We start from the raw sequence: 24,099 nt of genomic DNA on the forward strand, positions 1-24,099 counted from the left end.
TTTCATCAATAAAAATTAAGTGAAAAAAAACAAAAAACAGATGGGGCGTTTTATCACACGTACCTGCATACAGTTCAGGAGTCCTAGGAACACTATGACACCTTGCAGGAACTGTCTCCTCAGCTTGTCAGTCCACACCGAGGGCTTACTGATCAGAATGTACCTGAACAAGAGAACATGTTACAGTTGGGTGCCACCGATAGTGTCCCTTATTATTTGACCCATTTAGGCCTGACCTCAAAATTTAAAAAAAATCCTTCTAAATCCTCCAGTTTTCTGAAATAAATATTTTCACGATTTTTCAAAAATAGCAGACCTACAAGCTCATAGCGCGCCACTCGGTGGCGCGCTATGAGCTTGTAGATCTGCTATTTTTCAATAGCTAAATTATAACATGTTTAAAACACCAAAAGGGGTTCCCGCCCAAAATGGGTTAACTGTCCTTTTGCGCAGATCACGCAAAACTCAGCAAAAAGAAAAGGACAATATCGATGGCCTCCAACTGTAGCATGAAACCTTAATAGGATAAGATAAACCAAATCACCTGAGGTCATGGAAGATGACCTGGATGCGGAAGAACTTGTCCGAGTTGTAGCCCTGGAAGTGGAAGCGATTAGTGTTGTCCAGATGTTCACGCAGCAACTCCATGACGGTGTCAACTATGACTTTAATCACATTGCCTTCCTCGATTAACTGCCTGGCCTAGCGGAAGAAGAAGGACATAAGAATGATCACAGCTGATTAGTGAGGCCATGAGCACCTGTTGTCTTGTTCACACTGAGGCACGATATGACCATGTACAGAATACATAAAGCCTCAGAAATGTGTTTTTTGGTGAATTACCCCTTTCACACAACTATATTGTTGCTGTCGGGCGTGAGGTGATATGTAAATTATACTATGATGAGCGGCCCTTACCAATGTGGGCACAGTGAAGATCTGAACAGACAGCGCAGTGATGGATATACTCCTCTCGTGATCGTCACTGATGAAATCCTTCTGCAGCTGCTTATAGTGCTGCAAGATGACAAGTCATAACCATGCATGTAAACCAAAGTTAAGTTTCATAATAAAATAAAATATATAAATAATATAATAAATTAGATTAGTTTTCCTTTTTGCTAATTATTTACCTTGGTGAACTCAATTGCAAACAGCCTCTTGTACTCCGTCTCCATCAGCAAGCTACAGAAAATCAATTCATGCACTATCTTGCGAGCACCTATTGCAAGTTCAGAAAGAAATACAAACAAAAGGCTGTTGTCAGAGTTGGCGAGATCAAGCCAATAGTCTGTCTCAGACAAATCCCAGATGTACTTGCCTTTGTACATCCTGGCATCATGAAGCATCAGTTTGCTGATGAGGCAGGGCTGTTCAACCTCTGCGACGGTCTCCAGAGCCACCTGGCAGAAGATCTGCCTGAAGCCCACTAAACAAACACACACCGCCACCCACATCAGATCACATGCATCAAATTCGCACAGCTGCCTTTTTCAAAACTAGGCATGCTATGTAACACTTTGTAAAGTCTCCACAGATTTCCTGGTGTAAATTGTGGCAGCAATGGTATGTGGATTGGCCACAAAATAAATGGTATACCGTAGCCATCAAGGCACTTCTAAGAAATCTAATGTTCCGAGTTCACTGAAGGCTGAATGTATCTGCAAACAGCATCATTGTGGTGCCCTCAAGCCCCATACTGAGCTGTTCACGCTATACATCCAGACTAAGGGTACACTGGCTAAAGTGCCTGTGTGTTCTGCCTATGTATTAAGTTGTATTTACATTTTCACTTATTTAACGTATTTCTATGTGCTAATAAAGATTGAATTGCATGTGTATCATATTGCTGCCAGCATGAGGTGGCCCTGGTTGCTGTACAAACAGTACCTGAGTAGCCGATGATCTGCTGGAACCAGGAGCCTAGACGCATGGCAAAGCTCTGATGAGCCATTACTGCAGAGTGGAGGATCTCCACACGCAGTGGCTGCAAGGAAATGTGCTCCGAGTTGGACTGCAACACATGACAGAGGTTTAGTTAGCGCAGAACACTGGATCATGATTGGCCCCAGTTTAGTTTTACCACTTGAACCCCAGCATCCATGTTGTGGGGGGAACATTAGCCAAAAAATAGCAGATCTACAAGCTCAAGAGTTATTTTGGCAGAGGTTTGGTGTCAAATTGAAAAAGAAAGTACAGAGACAACTCAGGTCCAGTTTATTAAGTCTAGGGGTTTACATGGTTTAAGTCTAGTCTAGTCTAGGGGTTTACGTGGTTTAAGTCTAGTCTAGGGGTTTACGTGGTTTAAGTCTAGTCTAGTCTAGGGGTTTACGTGGTTTTAGTCTAGTCTAGGGGTTTACGTGGTTTAAGTCTAGTCTAGTCTAGGGGTTTACGTGGTTTAAGTCTAGTCTAGTCTAGGGGTTTACGTGGTTTAAGTCTAGTCTAGGGGTTTACGTGGTTTAAGTCTAGTCTAGTCTAGGGGTTTACGTGGTTTAAGTCTAGTCTAGTCTAGGGGTTTACGTGGTTTAAGTCTAGTCTAGTCTAGGGGTTTACGTGGTTAAGAGCTCAATATAACAGAATCATGATGATCTCAGGTTTATTTAGAACTCAAAAAGGCACGTTAAAGGGCGAGGTCGCGTGCACTGGCCATATATGGAGCGTGTCTTGAGTGTACAGGGTTTGATGAGGTCAGATCAACATATGGAATGTCAGAACAGGTCAGCTCCATATAGGGAGATCTAAGGGTGGCAGCGGGGGCAGTGTCTTGAGTGTACAGCTGCACAAATAACTTTGGGGCAGACCTGTCTAGAGTTTAAATGGACAGGTAAAAAGGGAGACATCGAAGAGGAAGGATCAACATATGGAATGTCAGAACAGGTTCTGACATATATCCATATACTACTATTGATGACATCGACATCAGGGATCTCCATGTATGGGCTTAATTGCGACAGCAGGTCGCATTTACTATGATCCCTGATTTACTATCATCCCTGATGATGTCATGTGATGTCACGAGACCATACAGTATATGGGGGCTTTCCCCATGTATGGGGATTTTGAGTGATACACTGACTGACAGGAAATTCCAGTTAACTGCGACCTTCGGTCGCAATTATACTGTATATTTGTCTGTATGCGGTACATAAATTGAGAATAGAATTTACCCGGATGAGATCTTTCGCTTGTTGGCAGGAACGAAGAGTTCCTCTCTTTACTGCCCGCCGACCCTGTTTCAATGTCACATAATGAAGAGACGTAATTGTCGGGATTATTAAAATCATTTAGCATCTTAAGAGACATCAGTGATTGAAGCTGAACAATACCTCTTTGTCAATGAGGGCAGTGTGTGTCTGTGCCTCGGCAGGGTCACAGTGGACGGCGCGCTGCAGGGTGTAGATCACATGCTCATACGAGTGGTGCTCATCATTGTAGAGCACACAGTAGTGTGTGTTGTCTTTCACCCTTGATAGTGAGATAAAATATATTTTTAAACACATCGCCAGCCTGGTCTATCAGATTTGTATATGCTGTGTGTGTAACCGTCTTTGTTTGTTTGTTAAAAGGCCCATTCATATTCAATTAAGTACAGATACAGATGGGGCCTCTCCGTGCGTACATTTTGATCTACCGGTCGCACTAAGTCTGGAAGCTTACGTACGGAGCAATACAGGAGGACACTGTACGGGACAGTAGAAGATAGATGGGAGATAACAGCGCTAGGCGCTACCAGTATAAAAAAGCATGAGAAGTTTGCAAATCTGTCAATGACCCAAAAAATAAATAAATAATGAGTAACATAATAATAATGTATAAAAATAAAAATTTATAATAATACAAATAATAATAAAAATGTATAATAATAATGAGTAACAATGAGTTCACCATAAAGTGTTCACTTTTGGGAAATCATGATCTTGTGATGTGACTAGGCTAGCACAGCAGTTTTGCATGGAAAGTCTGCTGACATAGCAGCTAAATCTGTCAAATTTTCACAAGACTTGCAACAAGACTTGGCTAACACTAACGTTTTTTGTGTGTTCAGTTGTGAGAAATCACTCAATCATATTTAGCCCACCCTGCCCTCTGGTGGATGAAATGGATGAATGCACGAACATCTTTTTCACAGGCAGTTACCCAGATAGAAATCCCATTTATTTCTCCATAGGGGTTTTCAGAAGATGTTTATACAGTATTAAGAGTTTAAAGCATGGAATCATGCCAAACAGGCTCCTGGTGAATTATGAACATGACGTTTTGTTTTATTCTGTTTATACAAATAATTGGAAAACGCAAAGCTCCACCGATTAGAAACGTTGATGTCACTGGATGTTGCACTCACCAGGTGTGGGTAGTGCAGTACTTCTCTGTGACATCACAAATGTTTTTCTTAAAACTAGAGATTGATCACATTCAGATTCTATGGGAGCAAAGCATCATTTTACAACCAGGAGCCTAGTGGCTCTACATAGGATTTTTACTTCCGGAAACTCACTGCGAAGATCCATATAGAAGAGTACGGAGTTTAGTAAGTGAAGAATGGGGCTTGTGCTCTGACTATATGGGCACATACGTAATCTGTTCTTAACAGGAAGATAAATGGGCCTTCACTATCCATGGGGACCAAACATTCCCACATGGAGAGTAAAACCAGAGAAACCTGTCTTTTTGCGGAAATTTTCTGAGGCCACCATGAGGGTTAGTCATTTAGGGAGGGGTTAGGTTAAGGGTTGTTTACTTTGTTTTATTCCATTTTGCAATATAGACAGGTTTAGGGTTAAAAATGTCCAGTGTGTGTGTGTGTAGACTGTAGACCATTTGTGGTACCTAGGCTGTAGTTCAGCTGATAGCTCAAAGTTCTCTTCCCAAACTAAGAGATCGGCTGCATAGCGCAGAAGTACCCGGAACAGTTTCTCAGCACGCTCACTCAGGCTCGGCTCCAAAACACAGTCATCCTGCAGAGGAAGTGGAAGTCACACATGAATCATAGCTGTATATTATATAGTGTACCATCCCCCTCCCCCCTCTAGATGGCAGAATTAGTTGTGGATCACATGAAACATTGCAGTACTAAACAAAACAAGCAAGGTTTTGGATCAGAAATCACTCCACACTATATTGTTCCCTAGTCTTACCTTATTTGCAGCACTGTGCTGAGGTTTGGGGCAACAACTACAAATCCTCATTATGTCCACTAACTATCCTTCAAAAGAGAGCAATACGGATCATATGTTACTATATTATTATGTATTTACTATGTACGTAATACATGATGTACAGTATAAACATTTTATTTATGTTTTGTTAGCTTAGTGTATAGATGGGTATAGACCTGAATAGCACTGAAGCATGGTATTAATTATTGATTTATGGAGAAGGGGTATTGACAGTATTACAGTTATAATTATTTTCACTCCTTTGTTTTAATTGTGTTTATTAAGGTTTTGTGTGCTGATATTATTGCTGTATTCAAAATAAACATTTCCATCAATAAAAACTTCTAACATAATGTTCTGACAATAATGAAGCACAGGAAAAAAAAGGAACTTCACCCCACACATAACATTCTTGTAATAATGTGTGAGATGATCTGACGCAAACAATTTTGTTGCAATAAGCTTATCAAAATTCCCTATTTCCTCCATTCTCAGAAAGTTTAATCTATCCAAACAAGATCGTCTGTGGACTGTAGGGTCTATGTTTCACTAACACACAGCCTCACTGTAAAAGGGAACTGGGCTAAATACTTTACCTTATAAGACCAAAACAAGCAGCTGCCCTGGTTAAGTTAATATTACATTCCTTGTGAACAGAACACATCAACCACACCAACAAAGCATTTCATACAAACATCTGACATTTAACACATGAGCCAAACCAAGACAAATCTGAGTAATTACACTGGACACCATGTCACACTTATGTGGGAGGAAGGGATGGAATGTATCACCAAGTGTAAAAACAAAGTCTGTACTATGGCCAATATAACAGATTTTATCTTGAGTCTGACAGGGTGCTGGCTGTGTGTGTGTGTGTGTGTGTGTGTGTGTGTGTGTGTGTGTGTGTGTGTGTGTGTGTGTTGGTGCGTAATTACTTGTTAAAGACACATTGATGTCTAGATCAGATGACACAAAGCAGGCCACCAGGCAGGGGCCAGCCATGTTCAATAGAGGCACCTGCTGTTTATGGAAACAGGTGCCGAGCCATCAATCTGCATGTGTTTGTTTGGGACCCTGGCCTTGTGTATGATGTTATCTATGGAGATATGCTACAAAACTGTACCCGTCACAGAAAGAACCAATATGGCACGGCTAACAGTTACATAATTATCAGCAATGTTTACAGCAAACTGTAGACATTAGTTAGAAAATCTATCTACAGCTTAAAGGGACACTTTACCCTTGTTGCAAAGAAATATATGTTAATGACGTTTAGAAGATTTAGAACACTTTCCTGGGGGTCTTTATGTGTGTAATATGTGGTTTTAGATATTTTAGATTTTAGCAGTGAGACCAGTGTCTCTGTGTCATGGACACGACATACTAATTCCTACACGGGTTGTGCTTATAACCACGCCCCGGGCAAGTTAAGTTTACTGAGGTTAAGTTTCTGGTTTAAGGACTTCAGTGTTTTATACCATACTATTGTATGAGTACAGAACAAAGAATGTTTGCTTTCGCCATCTTTGTTGAAGAAGAGTCTAGGTTTAGGTATAGTTTTACTGAGGTTAAGGTTAGGTTTAGGTATAGTTTTACAGAGGTTAAGGTTAGGGTTAGGTTAAGGCTGTCAATCACAGCGACTGGCCAATCACAGCACGTCCTTGCACAACCCGTGTAGGCTTTGGTATGACGTGTCATGGACACTGGGCTCACTTCCTTCCTGGACTACAATTCCCATAATGCTTTGGTGCACTGCTCCTCCTTGTGGATAGGGGAGGGCTGTCTTACTGAGACAACCACATCAACAACATCAGAGACACTGGGCTCACTGCTAAAATCTAAAATATCTAAAACCACATATTACACACATAAAGACCCCCAGGGAAGTGTTCTAAATCTTCTAAACGTCATTAACATGTATTTTTTGCAAAAAGGGAGAAGTTTCCCTTTAAGCACAATTAGCAAAGATTTTACTGTAGGCCACAACAGAAATCTGCGTGTTTCACACCCAAACAGTCTCTCAAACCAGTTCTAAAATGTTCTCAGTGGTGCAGCCAGGTCAACTAAGTGTCACTTTCCCAGACGCTTACTTGTTTCCGGAGCCAAAGCAATGGCCACCAGATCAGTATACAACTTAAGAAAGGAAAATAAGTATTCTGGGGTTCATTGACACAAGAATGGAAAAAGTATGCCCCTCCCACCTCCTTCTTTCCGGCTATTATGTAACTCACCGTTTCCATGGCAGTGGCTACCCCAGGGTCGTGTTTAGAGCAACAGGGACCAATCTTCCAGGCCTCAACATCCCCACAATCACAGAACCCCCCGCCTGATGATGCATGCATCTGGAGAAAAGGCATACATGTCATTAAAGATAAGAATAACAAACATAAATAGCAATGATACATCATAGCATTAGACTTAGTTAAGCGATAGCAAACTCACAATTAGTCAATATGAAAATTAGATATTTATTCACAATCAATATCATGTAGCCTAATGTGTTATTATTACTATTATTATTATATTATTTAGAAAAAATCAAATCAAGTTGTAGCTCCAGCTACCTTGTAACGATGGCCTTTGTGGACACTGTCCTGGAAGCAGTCCATGCACAGCACACATGTTGGATCTATTGCACAGTCCCTGTAATCCATAAAAAGAGGTTTGTTTTTCAGCTGGCCCAAACACCCTCTCCCTAACACTGAATACAACTTTAGGGCATAACATCTGGCTATATAATCATTAAGTTTGACAGAAACTGTCAAAGTTACTGTGCCTACATACATACACACCCTGCAGCAAATATCTATCCAAAAATACACACATTCAGTGTTTCGCCTATATGCATTATTGTGTGGCGGGCCACCACACAAACATGACCGCCCGCCACAGTAATAATGTCTTGCCAACGAATTATATTATCGCGAGGTTAGTGTTCACGTGAGGTAAACAATGATGGCAGCACCCTAGGCTGTGGCGATATCAGTACTCGCGGCTGTTACCGATAGCTTTTCACTCGGACTTCGCTTGGCTTTGGATAAATTCCACAATGTAATGCGGTAGCATTTGAAGAGCAGGGACGTTGCATTATCCGGTAGACCTCGTTATGGCCAGGTTACGTTAGCTTTTAGCTCGCTAGTCGTGAAATTAAAACGGAAGCGGAAACGCTGAGAGCCCGATAGAGTAGGCGGGCAGAGGGCAGTACACCGGATCCGAGCACTAAGGAGCAAGTTAGCTCCCCACCAGCAGCATTAAGTTGTCACCCATTAAATTACAGTATCTATAATCGCAAAAATATCTGCAAAAATCAAAAAAAATCCTGCACGCACACGCAAGCGTGCCGGTCCAACGTGTGCATGCGTGAAACCTCCCCCCACATAATCAGGTTCTGGCTACTAGGCTAGGGGAAACACTAGCGCATTGGATCAAAAGGAACAGGTCAGGGCATTAAGGGCAGATTCACACTATGGTCCCGGGTGTGCACTCGGGACCACTTGTGGTAGTGTGAATTCTGCGTACCGTTCCCGGGAGCGGATTCCCCAACCGTTCCCGGGACCACAAGGAGGTAGTCTCTGGACGGTTTAAATCTGCTGCTGCGCGAATCAGGCAAAGCTGTGGGGAACTAACCATGAACCGGAAACGAGTATGCCACCTCAGAAGCCAGGCCTACAGTTATATGCACAGAGCCTGTTCTGACCTGCAGGAGTAGACCGTCTCCCCTTCCTTGAAGACACGACCACAGAGCTGGGAGGAGGTGCTGTCCTGCTTGAGCTTCTCTAGGCCGTCCTGAGGATGCTCTCCAAACAGGAAACACTCCAATGGGTGGAGAAGACGACTCTGTACCGACGCTTCTTCATCTCCTGGGTTGGGCTCTGTATCCAGACAGTAGATAAGTGGCACCTGCTCCTTGAGGTAGCGGAGCAGCTCTGCCCCACTGTCTCCGGCATCCTGCCACCCCTATGGGGGAGAAAAGGAAAATTAATACATTTCAAAGCCGAACTGATAAGCATGCACGGTAATATGAAGATACGGCATCTTTTAATGCAATTTAGAATAACTCACTTTTCACCATTTAAAGTTGAAATCTGAAAATTATTTTAAAAATTATAAAACTTGAAAACTATGAAATAACTAATCTGTATGGTAGAGTGTGTTAATACAATGTAACTACTCACATCTGCAGGGTGCAAGTTAAGGCACATACAACATTTTCTCATCCTTACCCATACAGCTATTTTCACCATTTTAAAAATTGAAAACCGTTTACACATAAGGGGTAAGACAAGATAGGGCCCATAGGCTCTAGTCTAGTCTAATGCCTGGACAGCAAGTCCCGGGTTAAATTCCAAGGCTTTGCTGGTATATCTGAATCGTATGTCACTCCCCAACTCTCTGTATCTACGCTGTTGACTAGTTTGAAAATGTATACTGTAACAATAATGGAATCCGGGTAGGACAAACGTTTTGCTGTATTTTTTTCAGGCCAGAGCCTATATTTGGCATGCGCCTGGACCACTAGGCCAGCGGGCGCCCCGCTGTATTGGTTTTTAGTTTTAGAAATTGAACTACGTCTATGATTCCAGTCAGTTCCAGTTTTGCAATATCAGGTGCCAACATGACACCAGGAGCAGAAATCCATCAAATTATCTTGTTAGGTGAAAAGGCGTGACATCATCATCATACCCGAAGTTATGGGGGAACGCCTAATGAGATAAACTACTTTCATGCAAACAGAAAAGTCTGATTGCATTAAAGTTAAAACAACATTAAACTCACTTTGCCACTCAATTTGACACTCACTTTATGCATGCGCATACCCTCTATAGTCTATACAGTAATATATAAAATAGAAATACTCTGTTACTGAGTAAGTAACGGAGTACTAAAGTATTGGCATCAAAATCAAAATGTACTTGATACCAAAAGTAAAAGTACTCATTAGTCATTGTGCAGAATATCCCATTTCAAGTTTCAAATACACATCTCTTTGAAAATAGCAGATCTACTTGTAGATCAAAGTGGTTAAAGGGATATTTCACTTGGTCATTTCGTCATCTACACAGGCATGTGAACACCGCAGACAGTTTTTACGTTGCTCGAGTCAATATTTAAATATTTGATATTAATTTTAGCTGCCCCGCAATGTATGTAATGTATGTTTTGTAAAAGTAACTAGTAACTACAGTTTTCAAATAATTGTAGTGGAGAAAAAGTAAAATATTTGTCTCTGAGATCGTGAGATGTAGTGGAGTTGAAGAAAGAAGTATTGGAAATTGGAATTACACAAGTAAAGTACAAATACCTCAGAATTGTACTTAAGTACAATACTTAAGTAAATGTACTGTACTACTATAGTTACTTTACACCCATGCGTCCATTGTATGACAAATGGTGTTAAATGGTGAAATTCTGTTAAACATTTATTTGTTATCAGTGTGATACCGAAAAGAGAACAAAGAAATCATTGCACACCTACAGGGCTGGACAACAAGCCAAAACGGGAGGCATACTTTGGTTAGACATAGCATTGGTTAGACATAGCATGAGGATTAAGGTTGGTGAGGGGTGCGTTAAAACGACCGGATTAATGTTGGTGAGGGGTGCGTTAAGACGACCGGATTAAGGTTGGTGAGGGGTGCGTTAAAACGACCGGATTAAGGTTGGTGAGGGGTGCGTTAAGACGACCGGATTAAGGTTGGTGAGGGGTGCGTTAAAACGACCGGATTAAGGTTGGTGAGGGGTGCGTTAAGGTTAGGTTTAGGTGTACTGCGGGGTATGTGATGCCTAGGGGGTCCTAGGTGTTACTACACAGGGCCGCCAAATAGTTTTGTGATAGGGTTTTTATATAATAAAATGAATTAACCACTTGAACCCTAGCATCCTGGTTCAGAGTACTTCAGCCAAAAATACACAATCTAAGATCACAAACAACGAAGCGTTGTGAGCTTGTAGGTCGGTCATTTTCAGCAAAGAGGTTTTTTGTATAGAAGGAAAAAAGAGCAGGCCAAGTACAGAGTGAAAGGTCAAGTTTACCAATTATTGACGGTTTAAGTGGTTAAAATGTCTGAAAATACATATGAACATGAATCCAACACAACGCTACACAATGAACAAGTCTAGTGGAGCTATCGCAATACAATTTTATACAGTAGTGGGGGTCCATGCTGCAACTCTTCTACATACTGCATTCTGACTTGGACCACTTCACCACTTTTCAACCTATCTTCATATAATTGGTCCTCAGAATCCTCACTAATGTTCATGATAAAATACCACAATTTTTACCAGCAGCTTGGAAAGCAGCTGGTTAAAGAATGACCAAGAAATGTACACGACCAGTCACGACCTAGTCGACTCCAGGGTTGCCAAGTCCGCTTATTTCCAGCAAAACTTGGATTGTTTTTTCCCTACAGTTGCTTGACTGGTTTTTGGAGGTTGGTTAACTTATTTCTGTCACGACAGCCAACACTGGCAACAACCCAGAACATCCCATCGTCTGCACGGCTTGGCTAGTCGAGCAGTTCTGATTGGCTGCCTCGTCTCCAGCCATGTTGCCTCAGAATTCTTTAGGGGCGTAAAAAAAAAAGTGGCGTAACGTCAGCAGCCAAGCAGTCATAGTTAGCCAATTTGAATGGAATCTGATACTGACAAACTGACAGATACTGATACAGAACAATATATTGCTGTCAGGTGGAAACCTTGTATGACCAAAACCATTCCTTCATAAAATATATAATTAAAAAATAATAAAATAGTAAAAATAGCCTATCTACAAGCTCACAATGCATCATATTCATATCTCGACACGTTGGGAGCTTGTAGATCTATTTTTTACTCTGGAGTCTGGACCACCACCGCCGCAAATATAAAATCTGCTGGTAATAATACAGACATGTCATCATTTCTTGTTTTCTACTCAGTCTGTGTCTCATAGGAGGGCTGTGGGTACTTCAGAAACTCGTCCATCGGTGACATCATGATTCATCATTAGGAAGATTATTTTTTTTTCCCATGAGACACAAATAGAGTAGAAAAAAAGTGTGGCATTTTATCAGGAACATTAGTGAGGACCAATTATATGAAGATTTAAGATAGGTTGAAAAGTGGTGAAGTGGTCCTTTAAGGACAACTCCAGACTAAATAACATATAGGCTCACTTTACTACTTATATTGATCCCAAATGACTTGCCAAGTTGCCATGGGGTCTGACAATTTTGCAGGAAATGCCCCTGTCATCCAGTTCCCCCAGTAGACCTCATAGAACAGAGAGCGGAGCCCATGAGCATATCACTTTTATGCTATTTGTTGCGTTCAAATGTGATTTATTCTTCATCAATCTGTAATTAGTTGTCATTACACATCCATCCATGCCTTGGTTCTCCCACATGAGGCACCACAGCCTGCTAAACAGATGAAATCCAACACTTGACTGCCAAGCACACAATATTGCATGCTTGGCTTGCTATGGTCTTTTCAGTGGTTGGATGAATGGATGGGAAATGAACAGGACGTGATTCTTTTCTGCCTGGCATCGGCCTCAATGTTATCAGATTTAGACAAATACATTTATCTTGGATTCTTTTTCCAGATTGCGTTTTTGGTCAAAATATTATATATTCAACGGCCCACAACTAAGGAATCACACGAGTCCTGTGGTCACCAAGCCCCTGAGATGCTCTGAATTCCTGCACGCAAATTAGGAAGTGGCTCACTCACTGGCTCTCAACATAAATTGTCTTTTATTTGTAATCTGTGCATGTCATGTGTGCATATAAAATATATATTCCCCATCAAATACCCCAGCATCTTTCATTTGAACTACTTTACTTTGTATAGAAAATAATACCAGCACTCACGTTGTATTCGATAGGATACTTGTTTTATTCAGTTTCCCCCAGCTGCAAACAACAGTATGGACATTTCAGATTTACGCTGAGGAAGGCCTCTGGGCCAAAATGTCTGCACTGTTGTTTGCTGCTGGGAGAAACTGAATAAAACAAGAATCCTATCGGACACAACATGAGTGCTGGTATTCTTTTCTATAGACTAACTTCCAGAACCCGATACACTATTACCTGAAATTATTCAACTGAGTGCTTGCTTCTTCTCTCTTCTTCATTTGAATGAATTGTAATGACCAAAAGTTGCTATGATGATCTATCATCATAGCGACGGCGAGCCATTGTTGGCGAGATTCTTTTTACTTGGATGGTTGTGCCCGATTTGCACGGGTAGAATGCCGGCTTCAACCCGACAGGCAGGCATCGGCGGTCACAACCATCATAGGAAAAATAATCTCGCCAATGGTGGTGCTCTGTTGGCTCTGCGCCTCTCGCGGCCAGCGAGCGAGCACCACCGTTGTGACCGATGATTCCTCCCCAGGTAGAATCCGAGCTTCAACCCGGCAGCCATCGGTGGTCATCCGGGGGTGGGGACTCACCATATGGACTTCCACCATTTCAACAAATAAGCACAAACAAACCACTTCACATGAACGATATTGATGTAACCAGGAGATTTGGTGGGGGATATATAAAGCTGAAAACAGGTTTGTGACTGTATCATTGTATGATTTCCACTCCCCGCGGAGGTTCCCGTCTCCTGCAGGGAGCATGTGTTTCGGGTGGAATCTATCAGCTTCAGGGTTGAACACACCCTCGCACTTATTGGCTAAACCTCTGCCCCACTACCCCACACACGTCCCGAGTCACAACACCTACAACTTTTTTTTTAGTAGTAGTAGTTTATTTGGGTCATTAAAAGAGGAAAACGGATAAATACAGCCTGCATTTTGTTATCTTTTGAAGAAAAAAAGAACACCCCAGCATCATTATACAATGTGTATGATTTAATTTGGGTGTGTTCTAATTAAAGTATTAGTGTTGATTATCGTGTATTAATCTAATTATAGTAAACTAATACTATTATACTAAAAAATATAAAGATCAAGGGAAAAGAGACCTTTTTACAGTACAATGTTTCAAGTTTACACATGTATGTAAATAAAAGGCATAAAGAATATGCATAAAGTTTGCCTCTTCTACAAATTTAAGTTACTGTCGCGCGTGCCAAAGCTGTCATTCTCTTGTATTATATCATACTTGTATTATTTCTTTATTTCCCAGTTCCCACCAAGGAGTAACCTCGCATCAGACTATGCAGCCTAGCGCTATCCACCTCGGAGGAAACTCTGGTAAGGCCGGCAGTAGTTGGTCTATGGTGTCGGTAGGCCAATCAGAGGCAGGCGGGGCGTTACCATGTCTATGCTCGGACGTAGAAAAGATATGCGCATGCCTACACTATAGTCATGCTGGAATTGAAAATTGGCATGCTCTCCAACGACAATTCAACTCGCATAGAATATTTGGAAACCTAGAAAGAGCTGGGAGGGCTAGCTTTGCAAACTGCATGATTTGTACTAGTACTGTTTGTTGAGCAACTGACATTGTGGATTTTGGATGTGCCTGATGAATATGCTCCAGTTGTGTCTATCATGGAGTAACACTGTAGTAATCTAGATATTCCAGTCTCACTGCACTCTCTCTCTAGTATGTACTCTGAGGAGTAAATGCTATTTGACAACAAACAACACAGTTATTAGTGTCTCACTTTAAGATATGGCATCACAATACATTTCAACAGCAAACAAGCCCTTCCTACAGTCGCAATTTGTGCTCTTTTCCTTCACAAAGGAGGCAAAGATATGTTTAGCATTGTTTATGTGATTCTGGTCGCTGGGGCAAATGTGTTCTGTACTAATATTACAATACTAATAACGGTAACACAACTTTAAACTAGCAGTTTACTATTACATGGTCGATTTCTTGATTAAAAGTGTTGACAGTGAAGCTGTCAACAAATGGGTTTTTTTATATAGTATCAGACATGTACTGTTGGAATTTAAAGTGTTACACAGACTTAATTTATCCAAATGTAGACTTCCAGAATACGGCCTAAGCCCATCCAGGGTTAGCTCTAACTTGCCTGTGTGTAACTTCCCTGTCTAAGTGGTCAGGTGTGTTTAGATCCTTTTTGACACAGTTATTATCAACTCATCCCCTGATTGATGGAGTGGCACATCTTAACTAGAAGACTAGAGTATCTCTTAACATTATACCGTCTAAGGGGAAAATAAGACGATTTTAAAGGTCTGGCAAACGGTTTAATGTCATATTGTGTTTGTGAACACGAATGTGTAATGCGTAATAGCAGTAACGGGTGTGCGAGCACGCGTACGTGTGATGACTAAATAAAATTAAAACACACCGAAGCACATTGATTGACATTTGACAATCTTGCAACAAACACTGTTAGCAGAACATCTTGTAGATTTCATGGCCTTTTTACACCGACTATGTTATCGCACACGCATTTGATAAAACTGTAGCCTGCTGCCTTGTGTACACTGAAGCCACTGAGCATACAAAACTAGCTGCCATTGCTAGCTTAGCAAGTAGCAAGAAGCACGACCGTGTTCCACGCGTGACGTCAAACCACGTCGTATGTACACATGCATGATATTCATCCGTACGTGTTCGTATTAAATAACAACATGATGATGCCACATTTATATAGCACAAAAACACATACCTTGCTAAGCTCCAATCCGTTAAACGCTTTTTCACCTTCCGCCATATTCCATTTCCATCTGCCGTAAAGACGTGTCGCACTGAGTGTTGTCGTGGATTTCTTTTTTTTTGCGACGATTGAGTTAGTATTTTTTTTTAATGGGAGGTTTTGCATAACTGTAATAAAGCACATTTAATTTTTATCGTATTTTATTTATTTAAAATTATGAAATGTTTCACATTTTTCAACCGACCGTTTTTGCTCCCCACGGCGCTGTCTCCAAATGCTTTGTAAACAACAACAAACATCTGCGCGCTGATAGGCTCACTTTATACTCCGTCGTACGACGGTGGCGCGTCACGAGAACAGCAGATCTGCAAGCTCACAACGCGTCGCCCCCGCGACGCGTTGTGAGCTTGCAGATCTGCTGTTTTCGTAGATCTGCTATTTTCGTAAATGAACCCCGGCAGGGGTTGGAGTTCAGGGGTGAAGCGTCTGACACAAATTAAACATGGAGTCCATATTTCACGAGAAAGTAAGTGGATGTGATTATTTGACAGATGTAACCGTTACGAGACTGTTTGTCGCTCATTGTGGCAGCTTTACGGCTCGTGCCCGGCGGCGTGTTTAGATTCACTTCAGTCAGTTTTCATCCAGTCAATGTTGAGGCATATCTCCCGTGGCATTTTGCTAATGTTGTTGTTAGCCACATGGCTAATGCTAAATGCACCTGTTATTCGCAAAATGTGGAAACGAATCATATAAACGTCCCGCACAAACGCCTCTCGAAACAGATACGATGTCATTTGAGGGGATATAATAATATGATGGTGTTGGCTGTGCATGTTATTTCTAGAATATGAAAGGTAACGAGTGAAGAAAAACGTCTAATCATCTGTAACGATTAGACGTTATTGTATGTTATAGACCAGGGGTTGGCAACCTTTTTGACATGAAGTGCCATGTTTTCATTTTCTTGATAATCGGTGTGCCGTATCAACATAAAGTTGAATTATGTCACCACATAAAAATTTAATATTTCCATCTGATTTTGATTGTCCATAGGCTGTACATATAACCTTTTTATGTGGCCTATTTTCTTTCACACAGACTCGGAGCCCACCTCCCCAGTCAGAGCCCAGAGTTTGAGTGAATGTAGAATTATGTGCAGGGTGTAATTTTTATATATATATATATAGATGTGAGGGGACTTCATTTCACAGACTAAAGTTTTTTGAATACTTCTTAATATTAAAATAAAATATCTCTCTCACACACTTATGCCAGTGTGCCAGTGACCACCCTCCCCTGTGCCAATGTTTGCACCCGTGCCTGAGGTTGCCTACCCCTGTTATAGACTATAACATGGTCTGGGGAGTGGGCACGTTCCAGGACACGTGTGTGTGTGTGTGTGTGTGTGTGTGTGTGTGTGTGTGTGTGTGTGTGTGTGTGTGTGTGTGTGTGTGTGTGTGTGTGTGTGTGTGTGTGTGTGTGTGTGTGTGTGTGTGTGTGTGTGATAAATATAAATTCTCTTGGTGATGGTGATTGACTGACTCAGTTCTTAACTTCTTCGTCCAACAATAATCAGAACAACCATAACAATTCCCTTAAGTGACAATTGCCTATATTTGTAGGTGGGCTTGTTTATATGCCTCTTACCGGTATGTACAGTAGATCAATAGTTGGTGGCTGGCAACTTGAGTAAACTTGAGATTTTTTGGATTGTTTTCTTTTCCCACAGCAAGAGGGCTCTCTTTGTGCCCAGCATTGCCTAAATAACCTTTTGCAAGGTGAGTATTTTACTCCAGTGGACCTGTCCTCAATTGCTCATCAGCTAGATGAAGAGGAACGAATGAGAATGGCAGAGGGAGGGATGGGCAGCGAGGAGTACAGGACCTTCTTACAGGTAAGATGACGCATATGGGTACGGGTACTACTGTGTTTAGAAGTCTGTTGTTGTTTGTTTTTGTTGTATTTTCGGGGGGGTGGACTCAGCTGCGTGCTCAATCGACAAATGCATGTTCCTTACAAATAGGCCACCATTTAAAAGGGTGACTAAATAGAGTATTACAGTATTGGAGAGAGTATTACATAGAAATAATATACCATACATGTTTTGTTTTATCATACTTGCCCTGATGACTCTTTTTGAGTCGAAACATGTTTTAACTTTTCTAAATAAAGTACATTTATTTTTATCCACCTCATTTTTAACCTTTTGAGTGCTCGGATCGCCGCCTTTTCTAGTACGTTTTGTTTTATGTTTATGTTTATTACTGAAGCTGTTTGATACATTTTTCAGCAACCATCTGGAAACATGGATGACAGTGGTTTCTTTTCAATACAAGTGAGTTTTATATAAATCATTGTCCTTGCTGTCAGCCTGTCACCATAATCATAATTCATCATATTTCATTATTAATAATTGAAATGTACATTATGCCATGTCTCAATATACAACTTTTCTGTATAACAATATTGTCAGGTTATTAGTAACGCTCTGGGAGTGTGGGGTTTGGAGCTAATCCTCTTCAACAGCCGGGAGTATCAGAGTCTAATGATAAATCCAATGTAAGTTTTCTGTTTTCTAAACAAATGCATTACCGGTATGTTTTTAGATATCATGCATTTATCCTAAAATTCTGCTTCTGTGTTTCAGAAATGAGAACGCCTTTATTTGCAACTATAAGGAACACTGGTTCACAATACGAAAACTTGGACAACAGGTATCAGTTTTTTGAAATGCCATTTTATGTATTCAACAAGACTTAATTCTGTGTACGTTTAAATTACCAATGATGTAATGTAGTTTCATTAATCATATTTCTTATATTGTTGTAGTGGTTCAATTTGAACTCACTTTTGACTGGACCAGAGTTGATTTCAGACACCTATCTTGCCCTCTTCCTTGCACAGTTACAACAAGAAGGTAATGTTGAATCAACACATCCATATTTTCATGTTAACATGTAGAGATTATTGACCATATTAATACAGTGAGCATTTTGTTCCTATGTTATACTCTGGGGATGAGCAACCCTGTGATATGACATAGGTCACATTCCCACCTAATACTTCGGTAGACTCGATGCGAATTGGCGGAGAAGTTGGGATTCTTGCATATTTAATTTGCTGCGGTTTGCCTTCACACTGTCATCCGCAGAAATTGGAAACGCAGCAGGGGGGCGACCTTTATCAATGTGTTCCATTCATAAACTAGCCTACACAGTGAAATCTATGGTGATAAAATGTTTACAAGTTTATCGAGATGAAAGTCCCTACTCCCCAGTCCCCACACAGTGACAGCACTCCATGTTTACGGCACGCCCAGACAGACAGACAGAATATTCTGTAGGCTATACACTGCAGTGTTTTTATGTGTTTCCTTAAGCAATTGATTAATGTACTCGTCCTCATTTCGATCAGGGCTTCAGTCTCCTCTTTCGACCACGTCTATCCACGGTAACGGGACATCTTTGCGCTGCGTCAAATATGCATTCTCCGTCTCCAACTGTGTTCAGCTCCCGCCACATTGTTTGCTTCATTTCCTTTATTTACTGCGGATTGCATTCCCACCTGCACCGAATCGTAAGTGCGATTGGAAGCGAAGCGAAACCCCTGTTTTTGCTCGGAGTAGAATGCGGTTCTTTGATGCACATTAGGATTCGAATGAAGCTTCACACCTGCCAAACGAAGTGCACTTTCTGACTATGTGCAGCAGGATTCGTTTTAATCGCAGCAAAGCTTTCTGGTGTGAATGTCACCATACAGTAACAGCAAAAGGTCTGCTGTGTGAGAATATGTTCAATTACAGAATTGTGTCTTTGTGCAGGCTATTCTATATTTGTTATCCGGGGAAATCTACCAGAGTGTGATGCAGAGCAGATTCTTGGGATCATGAGAGTGCAGCAGCAGCAACGCCCAAGGCTTATCGGAGAAGACGAGGCCCAGTCAAGTAGCAGTCAGAGGTATGAGTGTTCCAATTGACCTGAGGGACCCCAGCACTAAATTGAATTCCCTGCAATATACTTTGAAATTGCTTTACATACTGTAGTCTATTCATTGATTAGTGCTTTTGATAGTGTCATCTTTGTTTATTCTGAGAAGTAGACCTCCAGCTCTGGGTCAGCCTGAGACAGCCATAACGGAGGAAGTGGTTGTGGAAGAAGATGAGGAGGAGTTGAGGAGAGCCCTGGCACTCAGTAGACAGGACTTGGAGGTGGAAGATGAAGAGGCTGACCTTCGGCGGGCCATACAACTCAGCATGCAGGGTAAGGAATGAATTATCTAAAAGCACCAGTTTCAGAGTCCAGTTAAGTCCTAGCTCCTCTATGGTTAGAGGAGCAGGAACAGGCTCTTGTCCACAGAACCCTGCCCCTTAAAAAAGTATTAACGTTAGATTGGTCAAACTGATTGTATTAAAAAATAAAAATAAAAGCATTTCTATTTCCATATGTATAGCTTGTCAGTTTGTAATAAGCAACAACATTTATGACAAAAATCACACCTGTGTGAGGTGAGGGGCGCTAATATATTAAAGTCTAACTCATGTTGATTAGGTGATGTAATGCCGGGCGATGTAAAACAAACGGTGACAAAACAAATATTAAATTATCTTCATTGTTAATTAATGGCATTTAATGTTTGTGTTAGGGACAAGATGACGTAAAATTTCCCTTCATTATCAATAGCGTTTTTAAAACAAACATTGAACTAAAAACAACTAAACCTGTATATAGGAGGGGCCCCTCAAAAATGTCAGATCAGTGTTGATGAATATTGGTGCTGTTCCATGTCATACTTCTAAAGGGGCAGTGATGAGCAATAAGTCTTTAGAGTCCAAAATGGGAAACGTTAAGACGACCAGCCAGGCAACAGCTGTTGGTGGAAAATCAGAGGGTGCCCAGACTGAGACGCTCACAGCGGAGGAACTGCGAAGGAGGAGACAAGCCTACTTTGATCGGTGAGTTTGTCTCCTCATGAAGTGCCACAGGATCTTGGTATATGGGATATAGTCAAATAAATTGTTAATTTAAAAAAATCTATCTCAGGCAATCCCAGCAGCAACCAGTTCAGCCTACCATTCCTCAACAAGCAGCAAGTGAATCGACAAGCTGCTCAGGTACGTTTTTTTGTTGTAGTTAACCACATGAACTCTAGTGTCCCTATTCTGGGCATGCCATAATAGGCAAACATTCTGATCTACAATCTCACGAGTGACGCACAGACGGCAGATTGGCTATTTCTTCGTAATTTGATGTACAATACATACAACAAAGTATATAGGGTTTAAGTGGTTAATGAGTTGCATTTCATTTATTAGACTACCTGTGTGTTAATCTCTAATTGTGTCTTATTTTAATATTTCTAGGATCACAGAATAGTGGTTGTGAGGATGGCCCACAGAACAAGCCTGGCCAATGAAGTGGAGAACGGTTCCCCCAATGGCCTATGTTGATTACCAGCTGCCTCGACCGGCAACCCCATAAAGGGGTGGCCCTACTCCTTCCTCTAAACCTTTGCACATGCGAACATAATGACCAGCTAGAAGGTGGTCACAACTCCCCTGGTTAGTTCGCTGATGGCTATAGGGAAGACATGACAAATGGCAGCAGCTAGTTGAATCTAACTTTGAACTAGCACTGAGGCAAGGAAAAGGGTTAATACAGAAATCTGATGCAGTTAGTCCAAGTCTGTAATGGCCTTTTTACCATAGCGCCTTCTATTTCTAATTTTGCTTTTGTTTTCGTTTTTTCTCTGGAAGAGACGGAAAGATGTCTTCAGCATACAAGGATCTGATGGTAGCTCTATCATTGGATCATGTGTAACATTTGCCAACGTATAGGTGTTATAGGGGACCAGTAGTTAGATCACAGATATAAGTTTGATACTGAGGGGCGGACCTCTTGCCTTCTATTGTAGTTGGTTTGTAAGACATCTTGACCTACACCCCACCCATGAAAATATGTATTGTTGGTAATTAAAACAGCTGAAACATCTTTTAGGTATACTTTGGCCTGGCACTGATAATCGTATGTGTCTGGCACACTGAGCTTTATAAGTATTTTGACAGGAAAATAATAATATAAAAAACCTTTTTGATAAGGGTCCACTCCATACTATATCATCAACTGTGGGTCTGCTTAAAGTACAGCTTAAACACATTTGTTGTTTTGTATTATTGATTCATTTCAGCAAATGAAGAACCATGACTCTGTTTGAGGTAGAGATTTTTCATACAACCAGCAGGTCAGTTTTATGTTGTTTTCAGGTGCTCTTCCAGCTAGCAATGAAATGTCTTTGTACTTCTATGTATATAAATATGCACTTAAATTGATGATCCATTTAGACGCCATCTGAAAATGGACGTGTAAGCCTGATTTATACTTAGTTGCGTGCCAGTGTTGCATGCTGAAAATAGCAGATCTACAAGCTCACAATGTGTCGTGAAGCTACATGTGAAATCCCAGGGGGAAAATGATTGATATTTTGGCATATACTGTAATTGAATACATAGTTGGCTCTTATCACTTTACCTTCAAATATATATTTTTAATACTATTCCTCTATGGGGAAATGATTCATATAAGAAGTGAAGGGGAGAGGAGATTTGTGACTTATGTCAAAGTTTCTTATCTGGCAATTGAGTTTGAGTTTGGTTCTCTGATTTAGGCCTTCGATCTTTTTCCCCACGTTACTTCTTCTGAGTATGTATTCAGCTGTGGTAAAGTTATATTTGCTAACTAGATGAGCAACTGAGAATAAGATACTCTTGGATTATGTTGGTGTAGAAGAGGAAGTTAATACTCATTTATTGATGACTTTGGGTCCGGATCTCCGGAATAACCGCATGCAGTATACAGTACTATGTCCTGTCAAAATACTCTCCTTCAAATGGGAGGGAGGGAAGCACCTTGTGCCAAAGGTGTTGTAGCTCTTTAGCTGTTGGATGAATGAAGATATATTTTAAATTAAATATGATTGTGTGGACTGCAACTGCACAGTGTGTATTATTAACCTCCACAAAAAGAACCAAAACAAAACGTGTGTCCAAATAATTTTAAGAGCTCATCGTATTTTCTTTGCAGTTGCATTCTGAACATTACTTTGGTTTACCTTTTTCCAGCTCTCATAATAAAGTGCTACAAACTTGAATTTGGTCCAACAAGCTGATCAAGACAAGAATGGACACCAGTAAAGTGGCAGAACAATACGTTTGTTTACAGTTGTGTCCATGGAATTTGCTGGTGGGTTTTTGGCATGTGCCATTCAAATTCAGTATGGACCCCATGTCCTCATAAAATCCACTTCCTCAGATACAATACTGGACCCATGTTTGAAATGTCGTATCGTAGTTGACCTCTACAATGATTCCATAATTTCCTTATTTTTCTTGGTTTGGTAGAAAATATATTTTATTTTTTATTCAAACTGCAGTTATGAACGAATATAATAGTAAAAGCAATGGTAAGTGGGTTTTATATGGTTGCATTATTTTTCCTCACTTCCTTACATTCTTGCAATAAGTCGTGTTCATGTTTTTATATTCTTCACATCCATGTTATTGCAGGACCTAATTTACAGTATTCGATTTTCTGCCCACATTAAAGTGTAATTCACACCCACTGAAATGTCTAATGTAATTTGTTTTATTTCAGTGTAGTCAGGAAGAGGTTCATGCTTGACTACCGTATATATTAGATACTTAAGGCGAGACATAGTAGGTGAAATCATGATTTTTTTCATTTTTTTCTTTTTGTTGCTATTTTGCTTCCTAAACATGTTTTCTTCCAAACTAAAGCAAAATAAACATTCAAAACACAGATTTAGATGTTTATTTTAGTAGTTTATTTTAGCCAATGACAGCTCGTTTTTTCGGGTGAAAATCCACCCTCTCAATTTTCATGATTGGTTGTTGGTACAAAGGAAGTGACCATATTTGGATCAAACCACAGTCAGCTCGAGGTCCAGACCTTTCCAATGATATATGGCATTATATGTTGTTGCCAAGATTTGAATGAGATATCTTGTCTCAAAATAGTGGCTTCAAATAAAACCTTGGAATTTTACAATACAATTCTTTAAAGGCCGTTTACTCAAAAGTAGTTTTCCTCATACCTGGGACAAAATCTCCACTTCAGTTGCACTCACATACACCAAACTTTCCAGTCTTATTCTGCAGATATTTACAGATGGGTTTGTTGATATATCATTCACAGCCTGATTTACATCACATTTTATACCTAAAAACATGCCGAAAATTGGGTTTTTTGTGCCTGTTGACATTATTTTCTGATTTGTGGAGTGATAATTAGAGATATCTAAAATCCCTTCTGTAATTTTCTTTGTCTCTAATATGTCAACAAAATGA

At 40.6% G+C, this 24,099-nt stretch overlaps 2 protein-coding genes across 6 annotated transcripts in view; one reads left to right on the forward strand and one right to left on the reverse strand.

Moving 5' to 3' along the window:
- Nucleotides 1–15,986, reverse strand: part of ubr1 (ubiquitin protein ligase E3 component n-recognin 1) — a 41,512-nt gene extending 25,526 nt beyond the window's left edge. Inside the window, exons 1-13 of the mRNA XM_079529011.1 lie at nt 15,750–15,986; nt 8,857–9,116; nt 7,724–7,802; nt 7,391–7,501; nt 4,828–4,955; nt 3,327–3,465; nt 3,168–3,230; nt 1,891–2,014; nt 1,322–1,429; nt 1,134–1,222; nt 919–1,017; nt 545–702; nt 64–163 (exon numbers count right to left, since the gene is read on the reverse strand). Coding sequence (XP_079385137.1) covers nt 64–163; nt 545–702; nt 919–1,017; nt 1,134–1,222; nt 1,322–1,429; nt 1,891–2,014; nt 3,168–3,230; nt 3,327–3,465; nt 4,828–4,955; nt 7,391–7,501; nt 7,724–7,802; nt 8,857–9,116; nt 15,750–15,920 — 1,629 coding nt within the window. The 5' untranslated portion in view covers nt 15,921–15,986. The remainder of the gene's footprint in view (nt 1–63; nt 164–544; nt 703–918; nt 1,018–1,133; nt 1,223–1,321; nt 1,430–1,890; nt 2,015–3,167; nt 3,231–3,326; nt 3,466–4,827; nt 4,956–7,390; nt 7,502–7,723; nt 7,803–8,856; nt 9,117–15,749) is intronic.
- Nucleotides 15,987–16,207: 221 nt separating this feature from the next.
- Nucleotides 16,208–23,372, forward strand: atxn3 (ataxin 3). 5 transcript variants are annotated; one of them, XR_013792329.1, is made up of 13 exons: nt 16,208–16,263; nt 17,470–17,634; nt 18,031–18,075; nt 18,214–18,299; nt 18,388–18,454; nt 18,570–18,657; nt 19,561–19,696; nt 19,836–19,999; nt 20,538–20,691; nt 20,780–20,850; nt 21,100–21,297; nt 21,924–21,977; nt 22,855–23,371. XR_013792329.1 is itself a non-coding variant. In XM_079528773.1 (11 exons), exons 1-11 carry the CDS (start codon nt 16,240–16,242, stop codon nt 21,150–21,152), a joined length of 1,053 nt encoding a protein of 350 aa, XP_079384899.1. In that variant the 5' UTR covers nt 16,208–16,239; the 3' UTR covers nt 21,153–23,372. The 5 variants fall into 5 exon arrangements, 2 of the variants coding, with proteins under 2 accessions (XP_079384899.1, XP_079384900.1); XR_013792327.1 differs by having other exon boundaries at nt 21,924–23,372; XR_013792328.1 differs by having other exon boundaries at nt 21,100–21,977.
- Nucleotides 23,373–24,099: the final 727 nt, after the last annotated feature.

This window comes from Electrona antarctica (assembly GCF_951216825.1).
Source record: "Electrona antarctica genome assembly, chromosome: 18".
Classification (NCBI taxonomy): Eukaryota; Metazoa; Chordata; class Actinopteri; order Myctophiformes; family Myctophidae; genus Electrona; species Electrona antarctica.

Bases quoted from the DNA above. Each gene is read 5' to 3' on its own strand.
- atxn3 (XM_079528773.1), top strand. From the start codon at position 16,240: ATGGAGTCCATATTTCACGAGAAA. The intron at 18,455-18,569 runs GTATCAGTTTTT...ATATTGTTGTAG, and splicing joins TACGAAAACTTGGACAACAG to TGGTTCAATTTGAACTCACT. The intron at 20,851-21,099 runs GTACGTTTTTTT...TAATATTTCTAG, and splicing joins TGAATCGACAAGCTGCTCAG to GATCACAGAATAGTGGTTGT.